The sequence below is a fragment of the Arvicanthis niloticus genome, chromosome 1, assembly GCF_011762505.2.
Source record: "Arvicanthis niloticus isolate mArvNil1 chromosome 1, mArvNil1.pat.X, whole genome shotgun sequence".
Lineage (NCBI taxonomy): Eukaryota > Metazoa > Chordata > Mammalia > Rodentia > Muridae > Arvicanthis > Arvicanthis niloticus.
In genome coordinates, this window is record NC_047658.1 from 3139930 (window position 1) to 3153679 (window position 13750).

Sequence of the window (13750 nt, forward strand, 5' to 3'; positions counted from 1 at the left end):
TCTTTTACCATTTCACAGCCTGCAACCTTCCCCATGCAAAGCCCAAGAGGGAGGCTAAGGTAGGGGGCTGGGGCTGAGGACGGTCTCTGTCCTTTGCCCTTAAGCCAAAGTCACCATACAGGGTGGCTGTGGGCTGTTTGCTATTTGCTGCCTGCAATGTTTGCTCAAACTGGGGACAGGGACAGGCTGAAGGTCAGTTCAGGGTGGACATCAGGAGCAACTGAAAAACAAGCGAGCCAGGGAGGGAGCTGGGGGAGAAAGAAGAGGGGTTAGTGAGGAGAATGGGACAGCTGGAGATCCTGCCACCCTAGTGTATATCTGAGGTTTTGGGAGCAGCCCTGAGACCTAAACTGTCCTTCAAGTTGCCAAGAGTGCCAGCAAAATTAGCACTGACTCTCCTTTGATCTCTCTTTTTGTTTTTGAGACAGTTACACTGTAGCCAGGCTGGTCTCAAGCTCCTGGTGATCCCCCACCGCAACCTCCCAGGTGTCTACTCTCCTCTCTCCCTCCTCTTGGTCCCCGATCTTGTCAAGGTTGACAATCCCCTACTCATGCTGTTGAGCCATCACCCTCCCCCGCACCCCACCCCCACCTCCCACATCTTTCAAGGGTCTCTAACTGCTCACGTCTCCAGATGGATGCTTGGGGCTCTGGCAGGGAAATTTGGAGTGAAAGAGAGGTTGAGGATTCGGCTCAGTCGGTGGAGCCCTTCACCATGCACACATGAGGTCCCGAGTTCTGTCTCCAGCATTGCCTAAAACTAGGCACGGTGGCAGAAGTCTGTGACCCGGGGTTTGAGAGGTGGAGGCAGGAAGATGCATCGTTTACCATCATCCAAGTTTGATGCTAGCCTAGGCTACATGAAACTTTATCAAATAAAAGATGCTAGCCTAGGCTACATGAAACTTTATCAAATAAAAAATATTTTGAAAAATCTTTTAGCCGGGCGGTGGTGGCGCACACCTTTAATCCCAGCACTTGGGAGGCAGAGGCAGGCGGATTTCTGAGTTCGAGGCCAGCCTGGTCTACAGAGTGAGTTCCAGGACAGCCAGGGCTACACAGAGAAACCCTGACTTGAAAAACAAAAACCAAACAAACAAAAAAAATCTTTTAGAAATTAATTATGTAGCCCAGCAGTGGTGGCTCACACCTTTAATCCCAGCACTCAGGAGGCAGAGGCAAGCAAATCTCTGAGTTCAAGGCCAGCCTGTTTTTACAGAGTTTCAGGACAGCCAGAGCTACATGGAGAAACCCTATCTTAAAAAACTAAAAAAGAATCCTAAAAATAAAAATAAAAAAATCTTAATTATGTAGATGTTGTGAGGGTGTTGTACACGGTGTCCCATGGAAGCTGGAGTTATACACTGTTGGGAACTGCCTGTTATGGATGCTTGGAACTGAAGTCAGTCTGTGCTCTTAACGACTGAGCCATCTCTCCAGCCTATCTGATAAAGATGATTGCACCAAGACCCATGGCCTGAGTTCAATCCCAGGACCTAGAGAAGCAGCTCAGGCAAGTTGCCCTTTGACACATTCATTGGGACATGCACACACACACACACACACATAATAAAGTAAGTTCACCCTTGTGAATTGTCGGCTGATGCCATCCACAAGGGCAAAGGGAATAGAGATGTTGAGAGGGTGGAGGTGGGGGTGAGGTGGGGTGGGGGGACGACGGTTCAGAAGCCCTGTGAGTTTGTAAGGTGAAAGGCCACACCAAACCTGCTTTCAGTAGGCAGAACAACTTTACCTAGGGTGACTGAAGGCTTAAAGTTATGGGGGACTGAGGGTAGGGACATTCAGGATGGGCGGAGGTCACTGTCTCAGAGTTTAGGATTCCAAAATGCCTCATTAACATGGGGAAGCATTTCAGGAATCTCAGGTGCTAACAGGTTTTGTCAGGAAAAAGGAAATTGGTCCTCTAATCCAACTGAGGCTATGTGACATCTTCAGGTAGAGGTGAGTACTGGGGCTTAGAATTCCCCAGGCAAGGTCAGAGAAAGAGGTTGGTCAGAGAAGGGAAGAGAAACTTCCAGATTGTCCAGAGCCCAGACAGGATATCCTGTCATGATGGACTTCAACCTTAATTAGTATTGTTTCCCCCCCAAAGTTTTTTTTAAAAAGCAATAAAAACGTTTTTTGAAAGTATTTCCAAAGAGTTAGAGATGATGGCACACACCTTTAATCCCAGCACTTGGGGTGGGAGAGTCAGGGGTATCTCTATAAGTTCCAGGCCAGACTGACTTATGTAGGAAATACAGAGCAAGACCCAGCCTCAAAAAAATGAGAAATGAAGTAGGAAAGAATCCCCAGTGAGAGGCTGGGGGTGTAGCTCAGTGGTAGAGCCCCTGCCTAGAATCCCCCAGTGAGGGGCTGGGGGCGTGGCTCAGTGGTAGAGCCCCTGCCTAGAATCCCCCAGTGAGGGGCTGGGGGCGTGGCTCAGTGGTAGAGCCCCTGCCTAGAATCCCCCAGTGAGGGGCTGGGGCCGTGGCTCAGTGGTAGAGCCCCTGCCTAGAATCCCCCAGTGAGGGGCTGGGGGCGTGGCTCAGTGGTAGAGCCCCTGCCTAGCATGTGTCAGGCCCTAGTTTTTGTGTGTTAAGGCAGGCCTGGTGCCAGGTGGTGGTGGCGGACTCCTTGAGTCCTAGCACTCAGGAGGCAGAGGTAGATGGTGTAGGCCAGCCTTGTTTACAGGGAGTTCTAGGTCAGCCAGGCCATGTCTTAATAACTAACTAATCAGTAAGGAAAAGAAGACCACTAGGCCCAGCATGGTGGCGCATACCTACAAGCACAACTCTGGAGGCTGAGAAGACTGAGGCACGATGCTCTGGCATGAGGCTTGCCTGGTTTATAAAGCCATCCAGAGCCAATGATTGAAACCCCTTCTCAAAAAAACAAAGCAAACAACAAACAAAACACCCCAAAGCCAAAACATCTGATGTGTTTAAGTTAAGCAATCATTGCTTTGAGCAAGTATTATTAAACACTGGGACCATGGTCATCTGAAGCTGGGCAATGGCTGTAGACCCACCGGTGACAACAATCTTGGCCCTGTTATCTGGGGGCTCATGGTAATAGTTCCAAGAAGGTAAGTAGCAAGAGTTGGCAAAGCTGCAATGGAGAAGCCGGTCTGGGAGGACTTCCTGGAGAAGGGGACATGGTGATCTGTAGGTGAGTACTGTCTTTCTGGTTCCCTCCCATGCCCGTCCCTTCCACTCTGTTTTCTAGTCTTCTGCACTATCCACTTGGGATTTAATGAGTGCCTACTCTGTGCATAGATAGGTCAAAATCAGCCTCATCTGGATCACACCAAAGTAGGAAAGTATAAGCCAGCCATCATGCCAGGCTAAGCATTCAACCCTGTCCCTGCCGTCTGACTGTGTGCCTTGTACCAGCAACTTTCCTTCTCTTAGCCTCAATGCTTTTAGGATGTGGATAGGGTTCTCAAAAAGATTCTTTGGGGAACCATAACCTGAAACGTATGTAGACAGGAATGGGGCGCTGGAGAGATGACTCACCAGCTAAGAGCACTGGCTTTTCTTCCAGGGGACCCAGGTTTCATTCCCAGCACCCACATGGCAGCTCACAACCGTTGCCAGTTTCAGAAGGCCCTCTTCTGGCTTCTGTGGGTACTGCACACATGTGGTGCACATAAAACCATGCAGGCCAAACACCCCCCACACATAAAAATACAGAAACAAATAACAAACAAATGAACTGGGTCCCTGCAGTGTCCCTCCGATCCACCCAGTCCAGAGCACTTCAGGGAGCTTTTGTTTTCTACAGGTTTTTTATTGCTGTGCCATGAAGAGGGACCTGGAACTTCACGTGGACGTCCTTGATGCTTAGAGGTGGCTCTCCAGGCGCTCAGGCAAGTGTGGTTTTTAATTTCTCCTTCACTTTGCTGAATGTCTCTGAAAACCAGGTCCTTTGGAGAGATATGGGGGCAGGGTCAGTGCTTACTGTACCCTCCAAGGGACCCAGAGCTCTGCTTTCCACTCCCTTCCCACCCCTTTCCTTAGTTCCTCTCATTCTGTCTGTGGGGTGAATACCCTGGGTTGTGGGGGTCAGTGTCTCTGCCTCGGTTCTCTCAGAAACCAGAGAATTTGTGTGGGTGTTTTGGGACACGGTCTCTTGTAGCCCAGGCTAGCTTCAACCCTGATATGTAGCTAAGGATGATGACCTTGACCTTTCAGTCCTCCTGCCTGCACCTCCCAAATGCTGGTGTTTTATGTGGTGCTGGGGACCAAACCATGGGCCTTGTGCATACAAGGCAAGCACTCTACCCACTGAGCCACATCCCCAGCCCAGATCAGATCGTGAAATCAAAACTCATTTTGAACTTCATTTTGGCTTTCAAAGCCAGCCACTGTGTGAGAGGTGGCTAGCAGATGACTACAGAGACGAAGGACAACCTCAGGTCTTCTTCAGGCATGTCCCTGATCTGGGCTCCTAGCCTAGCAGCTGGCTGCCAGGGTTCCATCTATCTCTCCTTCCCCATCAGCTGACTCCAGGCTTCCGGCTGGCCTTCCCGTTAGCGGGGTTAAAAGCATGCAGCATCGTACTTCACTCACAATTATCATTATTATTATTAATTATTATTTTTGGTTTTTCCAGACAGGGTTTCTCTGCGTAGCCCTGACTACCCTCTAACTAGCTCTGTATCCTGGAGCACAGAGATCCACCTGCCTCTGAGTGCTGGGGTTAAAGGTATGTGCCACCACCACCTGGCATCTATACATTTCTTTACAGCTTTATTTTGTTCACGTATTTGTGCTCAGTGCCCGCAGATCCAGGAGAGGGGCCTGGATCCCTTGGAGCTGGAGTTACAGGCTGCCATGAGCTGTGTGTGGGGGTGGGGACAGACACCTGGTCCTCTGCAAGAGCAAGTGCTCTTAACAGCCCTATGACTGACTTTCCTAAGATGTGGATTCTGGGTATCAACTTCAGATCCTCACAGGCATTTTAAGCACTGAATAATCTTCCCTCAGTCTCCTTCCATCTTCTTCTTATCTTTTTTTTTTTTTTTAGTTTTTTTTTTTTAATTTTGTTTGTTTTTATTTTTCGCTGGGATTAAAAACATGTGCAGCTACACCCCGCAAGGCTTGCCAACTCTTGCTTCCCGCCCACCCTTTCTCTAGCCTCTGCTTGCCCAAGCTGTCACCACTCATTCTGGCCTCTGTCCTTGGCCCAAGTTCTACCCCTTGTCTAGAAGGCCAAGATCTCTTATCTACAGATTTCCCGCCCCAGGGCCTTTGCACTTTCCCTCCACAGGAAACTTCCTGGACAAATTTAGGCCTGGAGGGATATTTGTAATCAAAATCAGAACTCACTTTAAAAGTTTTGTCTACTTGCCAAATTGGCTAACCAACTTGTTTACAACATACCAGGTGTCTCTCAGGGTGTCTTCACCTCCTGCTTTTTTTTGTTTTGTTTTTGTTGTTGTTGTTTTCATTTTGATGCAGAGCCTTGCCTGTAGCCCAGGCTGGTCTCAAACTCCTATGTCTGTTTCTTAGCCTCCCATTTTGCTGAGACCTTTTTTGGGGGGTGGGTTGGGTGGGCAGTTGAGACAGGGTTTCTCTGTGTAGCCCTGGCTTTCCTAGAACTAGCTCTATAGTCCAGGCTGGCCTCAAAGAGATCTGACTGCCTCTGCTTCATGAATGCTGGGATTAACGGTATGTGCCACCACAGCCTGCCTAGTTGCTAGGATCTTAACCCAGCATGCCCTAATCTCTCTTTGGCCAGTCTAAACTGCAGAGCTCCGGCTCTGACCCTGCCTCAATTCTCCTACATTCTTTCTCTGTCCCAAAGACTCAAGGTCATGTACTGTCTCAAAGCTGCACAGGGAAGGGTCAGGGTCTATCCTAACTAGTCAGCCACCAAGCTTGGTCCTTCACTACCACCTAGAAACATCTCTAACAGACGGCTGGGAGTTACATGGCCTGTCCCCACACTCCAAGCACCTCAAGATCCAGTTCTATGACTTCAATCTGGTGCTGTTTCCCCATTGTATCAGTGTGGGACTATCTGCTAGGGCTTTTACTTACACACACACCCCCCACCCATCCGTGCCCTGAAAGGTCCTAACCGGGTCTTAGTCAGAATTTCCTTCTGTTTGATATGGTCAATGGCTGCCCGGGCCTTGTCTTCCAAAGTGCTCCCAAACTCCTTCAGTTTACCCGGTATACTCTCCAACGTGCTGGACAAATCAGGAGCCGCCTGGGCGGGGGCTGGGCCTGCAGCGAGAGGGTAGTGAGCAAACCCGTTAGCATGGAGGAGGGTATTGGAAGGTTGTTTTTACTGCACTGCTCACCTCCTTTTTTTTATACCCGCCCCTTCTAGGAAGATCAGCCAATCCCAAAGGGTGGTATCCTAGGTCATTGGTTACTAGGTCTTTTCTGGACAGAATTGCCTTCTGCAGCACCCAATGTGACCGAAAAATACGGCACCTGGCAGGTGGGGTGAGGAATGGTGACACAGAAAAGGGACCTCAGAGCTCTCCCTCAAGGGTCCTCTAAGCCTGGGCCTCAGGCCCAAGACCAGCTTCACACTTCCAAGCCTCTTTCTTACCTTCCACAGCCATGGCTACGACCACAATCAGGACAGGAAGTGCGATGAAGAGCCTCATCCTGGCTGGAGGGGCACCCTGGAGGCAGACGCGGGGTAGGGGGGCATCACTAGTGTCCACCACCGTCCACCGTGATCCCACCACCCCACTCCCTATCTGTAGGAAGCGAGGAACATTTTCCCATGCACTAACCTGGATCTCAGGATCTCTCTGGAAGCCCGCAGGGGTGGGAGGATCCTGCACAGAGTTTAACAGGTTGGGGAGGGGGCGGAGCAGGCTGATAGCCCTCCCCCTGAGCCTCCCCCTTGTCTCTGTGCCCACCTCCTTTATTTATTTATTTTTTGGCATAGGATTTTTGGCTGGCCTGGAATTTGTGATCCTCCTGCCTCTGCCTCTCTAGTGAGTGCTGGGATTACAGGCATGCACCAACACAACCAGCCCATCCTCTTCTGCCATACTAGTGGATACTGGGAGCCAGAGCCCACATCTAGGCCTTTTATTTAGGCCTAAGGCCTGGCTAGCACCCTCACTCCCAAATCTCATTGATCTTCGCCCAGCCTTGGCTGCTCTGCCTACTCACCCTCGCTCTGAGGCTGTCCCACCTCAGGTCTAACAAACAACTACCCCCAGCCCCCAACCTCACCCCTAGCTCACACTGCACCCTCAGGTTAGTTCTTCTCTACCCTCCCTTGTCCACAAGCCGCAGCTCACACTCTGTCCAGGATGCTGTGCTCTGGCTTCCTTCACCTCTGATGCCTTTGCATCTGGACGCCCTCAGACCTCCTTTGATGCTCTCTGGGGTCTTGACATCCCCTCATCTCCCTTCTTATGAGTTGCCTCTTCAGCTAGTCAAAACTGCAGTGCCTCTCAGCTTGCAAAGCTCCACAGTACCCCCCAACTGGCACAGCCCCTATTCCCTGCCCCCCCCCCCCCACACACACACTATTAGCTCTTTCTGGACCTCCAGGGTCCCTCCAGGCCCCAAGCCTGCCTCCCTGCCCCCTCCCTCCACTTCATTCTTTCCCTCAGGCTAGAGTCCAAGGCCCTTCCCTTCCCCCCCCAGAGCTGTCATTGACCGCCAGTGACTCCCTGGCAGCTGGTGGCTAAGGGGCCCAGACTCTAAGTTGGCTGGCCTGGTGCCCCTGCAACCCACGTGTCAGCTGGGGGGGGGTGCAACAGGGGGGTGGTTGTGAAAGGGGTGGAACAGACTCAACCCTGGCTGGGTTGCAACATCTCTGGGGCCAACTCCACCGCTTCCAGTCCCTGTGGGCGACAGGCTTGACCCTCTTGCTTCTTGAAAGGAGTCCTGCTCAGTCCTCAAGAAACCATCTGAATAATGTAACAGATTTCCCCCTTACTCTGCCCGGCGCTTCCAATTTCATCCTCCTCTTAGCAACAAGGGCTTCCTGTGCCACAGGTAGAGTAAGGGAAGCACAACAAAGGTCATTAAACTACCAGCCGTTCAACTCTGAATTTTTTCTTTTTTTTCTTGTTTTGTCAAGACAGGGTTCCTCTGTGTAACCCTGCCTGTCCTGGAACTCACTCCGTAGATCAGGCTGGCCTTGAACTCAAAGGTCCACCTGCCTCTGCTTCCAGAGTGCTGGGATCAAAGGCGTGCGCCATTCATCGCCCAGCTCTGACTCGGATTGTTAGTAGGATCAGCCCAGCACTCCATGGCTCCCTTCACAATCCTGCTTCTCTAATATCTTTACATGGCCCCTGCCCCAGCTCTGGGTCTGTCCACAGGGAGGTGGCGCGCCTCCTCTGTTTAGAAGTAAGGTTCTGCTCTTCGTTGTACATCCCTGTATCCCACCATCACTTGTTAGGTAGAGGCAGGAAGACCAGGTCTTGGTTATATAGTGAGCTTGAGCCCAGCCTGGGCACCATGAGATCTGGATTGAAAACCACCACCAACAAAGGGTTGAAGAGGATGAGGCTCGGCTGGTTGATTACTTGCCTAGCACGCAGGACACCCTGGATGCTCTCTGTATAGCACCACATAAAACTGGGTGTTAGGATCATACTACCTATCCAGCACTGAGGACTCAGAGGCAGGAAGACCAGGGGTTGAAAATCATCCTTGGGTCTACAGTTGGCAAGAGAGTAGCTCTGGGTCCAGACTCTAGGCTTTGTTTCAAACCAACGAAAACAAAATCTCTTCTGTAGAATTCAAAATTGAGCTCTCAGCTAAGCCTGGTGGCACAAACCTGTAATTCCAAACTTTGGGGATGAAGCAGGAAGGTTCGGAGTTCAAAGCCAGCATGGGTCAAATAACATAGCAATAATTCAGGTCTTCAGAGGGAGACATGCCCTCTCTGCTCTTCCCTCATCTTGATATCTGAGGGTAATGAGGCTCTGGGGATGTGTTCCTGGCCCCTGGGCATGAAGTGTGGTTGTCTAGGACCCTGTCACTCAGCCCACTGACCCATCTTCTCACTAGGCCTGATGAATCATCTGTGGGCGTGTTGCCTGCTTCCAGATAATGTTGAGCTTGGTGCCAGGAAAAGCTGCAGGCTCAGGGTGTGCCAGAGGCAGTTGAGTTCTGAAGCTTTGGCCTGACCCAAGACACAGCTCAAGCCCTAGCCTGCCCCTGTTAGTCGGAGCCCTGCTGGGTCCCTGAGAACTGAGGGGGTGGGAGGGGAAGCCAGCCAGGGGCTCTCCAGCTTCTACCACGACCCCTTTGAGTGCCAGGACATGGGGAGAATGGTTTTGTGTCCCCAGCCTGAACTCACTCCCCATACACTTGCTGGGAAAGTCAAAAGGCACACAGCACAGGCAGGAGAGAGAATGGGGCTGACTTCTCATGACCCAGAGGGAACAAAGACCCAGCTAACTTCAGAGTGAGGGAGAAAGGCTGAGCAAAGGTCCGGAGCAAAAGAAACCGTGGGAGGGTGAGATAACAGAGGATTAGGAAAACAGGAAGCCAGAAAAGGAAGCCTAGAAGGGAACAGAGGGGAGACAAAGCAAGGAGTGGGTATCAGATAAGACTAGAGCGGAGGACGGAGGATGGATAAGGCAAGGAGAAAAGTAAACACCGCTGCGACTATGGTGTCTTACATGTTGATTCACAGGATAGCTGTGGAGCAGGTGTTTAAGTTGGGGGTACGGTGGGGGGAGAAAGTAGCGCAACAGACAGACATAAAGTGGTACACACCATTCTCAGTTCCTGTAGAGATTGATTTGAAGACAAAGATTCAAATATTGACGGCCAAACTAGGCTAGAGGGAGTGCAAGGGAAGTCACTTGAGATCCTATTTCAGACTAAAAAGAAGGGTGGATAGAAGAGAATCTATTTAGCTATATCCTAATTCTGCCCAGAATCCCGCAGAGGTTGTGAACGTGACTCAGTGGTAGAGCCCTGCCTAGAATCCCCCAGTGAGGGGCTGGGGGCGTGGCTCAGTAGTAGAATCCCCCCCATTGAGGGGTTAGAGGCGTGGCTCAGTGTAGATACAATCCCCTATTGAGGGGCTGGGGGTGTGGCTCAGTGGTAGAGCCCCTGCCTAGGATCCCTCAGTGAGGGGCTGGGGGCGTGGCTCAGTGGTAGAGCCCTTGCCTAGAATCCCCCAGTGAGGGGCTGGGGGTGTGGCTCAGTGGTAGAGCCCCTGCCTAGGATCCCTCAGTGAGGGGCTGGGGGCGTGGCTCAGTGGTAGAGCCCCTGCCTAGGATCCCTCAGTGAGGGGCTGGGGGCGTGGCTCAGTGGTAGAGCCCCTGCCTAGAATCCCCCAGTGAGGGGCTGGGGGTGTGGCTCAGTGGTAGAGCCCCTGCCTAGAATCCCCAGTGAGGGGCTGTGGGCGGGGTTCGGTTGTAGAATCCCCCAGTGAGCCATGGCTCAGTGGTAGCGAGAGCGCTTGTCCTTTCATGTTATTAGGTCCTAGGCTTAATCTCTATTGCTGCAAAAACAAAATAAAAGGGAACAGACCAAACTAGAGTTGGAATAAAGCACATGGCCTCCTTCTACAGACAGTGACACGGCCATGGAATGTGTGTTATATAAGGCAAAAACAATAAACTGAGGCTGAAGCTGTGTGGAATCATTCACAGAGACTCAGCATGTGCTTGGAGAATCTTTATTAAGCAAGGGCCACCAGAGGGCCAGAGTGATGCTTGGGACAGGGCCACCTGGCTGGTCATAGATGTTGCCACAGGGGATAGGAGAGGGATACTTATTGATTCTCCTGGGGCACTGAGGTGGAGAGGACAGAGTTGGTAGCCACGGAGGACTGTATCTTCTCCACCAGGTTTGCCAACTGGCGATGCATGTCTTCCACTAGCGGCTCGAACCAGCTCTTGAGGCGGGCCTGGAAGATCTCGGCCTGCAGGCGTATCTGCTGGGTCTGTTCCTCCATCTTGGAGCGCACCTCCTCCATGTGCTCGCGCATCTCCTCTAGGCGGTCACGGGCCTGGTTACCCACTTCCTCCAGCCGCCCTCGGAGGCGCTCACTCAAAGCCTGGGCGCGGTCGCGCAGGGGCTGGGCAGCCCCAGCGCCCAGGTTGGCTGTGCGCTGGCGACCCTGCTCCACCAATGGCCCCAGGCGCTCACGGATGGCACTCACACCACGCTCGGCGCCCTCGCGTGCCCCGGCTTTGTACACCGCCAGGCGCTTCTGCAGATCCTCCGCATCCCGCATCAAGCGCTTACGCATCTTGCGCAGGTGTGTGGAGAGGCGCGACCGCAGCTCCTCTGTGTTTTGGCCCAGCATGGTGTGCACTTCGTTGCGGTACTGCCCGAGTCGGTTGCGTAGATCTTCCATGTCCGCTCCGAGTCGGGCCTGTGCGGCCTGCACCTCTTTGGCCAGCCTGGCCCGTGTCTCCTCCGCCACTGGGCCCAGCTGTTCCTCCAGCTCCTTTTTGTAAGCCTTTACTTCCGTCATAGTGTCCTCCATCAGTACCCTGCAGGCCCAGAGGAAACACAGGAAGGAGATGAAGGCAGAGACAGAAGGGCCAGAAACTAGGGTGGGAGGGAAACCGCAGAGCAAGGTGTGGTGGGACTTGTTTGTATTCCCAAAAGTTGAGAAGCCGAGGCAGGAGAATTGCGGAGCCTTCGAAGCCAGCTTGAGTTACAGATTGGGATCCTGTCTTAAAAAGCCAAAAGCCAACTGAGCAAGTAAATAAATAAATGCCTGTTTATCCCAGCATCCACAAGGCTAAAGAAGGCAGGAAGATTCAGAGTTCAAGGCTAACCTGGCCTACACACTAATCAAGAAAGGAAACAAGAAGGGGGTAGGTGCTCAGACAGGAGGAGACCCTGTATCTGGATATTCAGCGGGTGCCGAGGGTGAAAGCGCTGGCCACTCACGTCAGTTCCTGTGTGACTTGGGAGTTCTGCAGCTCTTCCTGGACCTGGTCAGACAGCGTCTGCACCCAGCGCAGGTAATCCCAGAAGCGGTTCAGGGCCTGCTCCCAGGGTTGGTTGCTTTGCCATGAGAGCTGATCTGTTACCTCCGGCTCTCCCTCGGCCAGGCATCCTGTGGAGAGTACGTTTAAGGCTGGATCAGGACCTAGAGTGCTCTTGGGTCTCTTTGAAGCAACAGTGGGTCTGGAGGCTGTGGGGGTCTGTTTAGCTACTACAAGCATGCATTGTCTTGTATCCTCTGTACATAGTACAGAGCTGAGCCTAGGCAGGTATGGAGTTAGATAATGTATACCTCCCTTTTAAAAGCAACTAAGAAAGTACACATTTCAACTTTTTTATTTGTGTGTGTCTGTGTGTGTACCCTTGGAGGTCGGAGGACAACTGGAGGGAACTGGCTCTCTCCTTCCACCATGCTGGTCTCAGAGATAAGTCTTCAAGCTTTTTATGACAAGCATCTTTACCCGCTGAACCATCAATCCTCTCACAGATAGGGGAAGTCAGGCCTAAAGTGTATATAAAACAGCTGCGCAGGGCTGTTGAATCTCAGAGGTCTCAGAACTGTCCCAGCCCCAGCCTGTCGGCAGAAGAGGGCTAGTGCTGGAACAGACTCCAGAGAGGAGCACAGAGAGCCACCATACCTGTCAGCAATGTGGCCAACAGAACGGCCCACAGAGCCTTCATCTTCCCAATTGTGCTTGGTCAGTCTGCGGAGGAAAAAAAAATGTCTTTGAACACCAGGTGGTGGGGGTGGGGGTACATACTCTGGCCACCCAGAGAGCCCCACCTTACCTCCCTTCTCAGATCTGTGAGCCATCACAAACATCTCCAAAATAGAGCACCCGCTCTTCCCAAAGGTCTATTTATCTTCCCTCTCCCGTGTTCGCTATCTCGGCACCCCGGGGTGGAGCCACTGCCAAAAACTCCAGCTCCCTCTCCAAGGGTTCAAATTCCACTTCACAGAGGGACAGCGGGTGGTCCCGCTTACATTTCTCTTTGTACCTTCCCAGCCAAGGCCTGCTTTCCATTTTGTGCTAATTTAACAACCGTCCTCCATCCCTTCGAGGTGGTACCCTCCCACAATCCCAGAACTTAGGCGCTTAGGCATGAGGATCGTCAGTTTGAAAACAGCCCGGGTTACTTGAGGACTGTGATGGAAATCAGTAGGTATTTATATAAACGCAGCCTAGGGCTCATCCCGGATTCTTTCGCTAGAGGATGGTCCCATCTAGTTGAGCCGGTATGCCGTGCACCGACAGTTCCCTACTCCTGGAGGTGATCCCTCCATCTCCTCCATCTGTTCTGACTCTGGCAAAGGCTAGTTACCTCACGTCCTTAGTTTGTCCCCCAAGTCTTCTATCTGCATCCCGCTTTCCAATTCTTGTGCCTGTTTCCTGGACTCCAGGGGAATCTCAAGGTCCCCAGCCCACATCTTATCCAGCCCAGCTTGTCTTACCAGCTCCTTCCGAAACAAGTCCTTAGCCTCCCGGGTCTGAGCAGGGGACCGGATCCCAGACCTGTCCAATTATAGGACTCCCCCTGCCCCGCCCCCTCCTCAGGGCTAGGGCGGGCTGGGCCAGCCCCTTGTCACGAGGCGGGTTGTTTTCTCCCCCTTCACAGCAGGGCAGAGGAAAGAGGTGGAGTTTGGATGCCTTGTGACCCCCACCCCCACCCTCCAAAGGGAGCTGACACCTCATTGAATAATCCAGGCCTTGGTACTGGGGCACGGAGTACCACTTCTCTTTCCCCTTCCCCGTGGGGTCTGGTGCATTGTAAGGCAAAGGGCTGGCGACTTAAATGGAAATGGGTGGGAGGCCGTTAAGAGGCTCAGC

General features: G+C 52.3%; 2 protein-coding genes across 3 annotated transcripts; both read right to left on the reverse strand.

The window, feature by feature from the left end:
• Positions 1-3771: 3771 nt before the first annotated feature.
• On the reverse strand, positions 3772-6805 carry Apoc1 (apolipoprotein C1). 2 transcript variants are annotated; one of them, XM_034519040.2, is made up of 4 exons: positions 6761-6805; positions 6571-6646; positions 6089-6236; positions 3772-3928 (listed from the first exon to the last, which is right to left on the reverse strand). In XM_034519040.2, the coding sequence occupies exons 2-4, from the start codon at positions 6626-6628 to the stop codon at positions 3868-3870; spliced, it is 267 nt and encodes an 88-aa protein (XP_034374931.1). In that variant the 5' UTR covers positions 6629-6646; positions 6761-6805; the 3' UTR covers positions 3772-3867. The 2 variants fall into 2 exon arrangements, with proteins under 2 accessions (XP_034374931.1, XP_076785236.1); XM_076929121.1 differs by having other exon boundaries at positions 3912-5535.
• Positions 6806-10619: 3814 nt separating this feature from the next.
• Positions 10620-13534, reverse strand: Apoe (apolipoprotein E). The gene is made up of 4 exons (XM_034499372.2): positions 13375-13534; positions 12560-12625; positions 11865-12033; positions 10620-11458 (listed from the first exon to the last, which is right to left on the reverse strand). The coding sequence occupies exons 2-4, from the start codon at positions 12600-12602 to the stop codon at positions 10732-10734; spliced, it is 939 nt and encodes a 312-aa protein (XP_034355263.1). The 5' UTR covers positions 12603-12625; positions 13375-13534; the 3' UTR covers positions 10620-10731.
• Between the last annotated feature and the right edge of the window lie 216 nt (positions 13535-13750).

Excerpts from the sequence above, each read along its gene's own strand:
- Apoe (XM_034499372.2), bottom strand. The coding sequence starts at position 12,602 with ATGAAGGCTCTGTGGGCCGTTCTGTTGGCCACATTGCTGACAG. Across the intron at positions 12,034-12,559 it reads GTTGGCCACATTGCTGACAG|GATGCCTGGCCGAGGGAGAG; the intron begins GTATGGTGGCTC and ends TACTCTCCACAG. Across the intron at positions 11,459-11,864 it reads CAAGTCACACAGGAACTGAC|GGTACTGATGGAGGACACTA; the intron begins GTGAGTGGCCAG and ends CTGGGCCTGCAG.
- Apoc1 (XM_076929121.1), bottom strand. The coding sequence starts at position 6,628 with ATGAGGCTCTTCATCGCACTTCCTGTCCTGATTGTGGTCGTAGCCATG. Across the intron at positions 6,237-6,570 it reads CGTAGCCATGGCTGTGGAAG|GCCCAGCCCCCGCCCAGGCG; the intron begins GTAAGAAAGAGG and ends CTCTCGCTGCAG. Across the intron at positions 5,536-6,088 it reads GAAATTCTGACTAAGACCCG|GTCTCAGCAAAATGGGAGGC; the intron begins GTTAGGACCTTT and ends CCCCCAAAAAAG.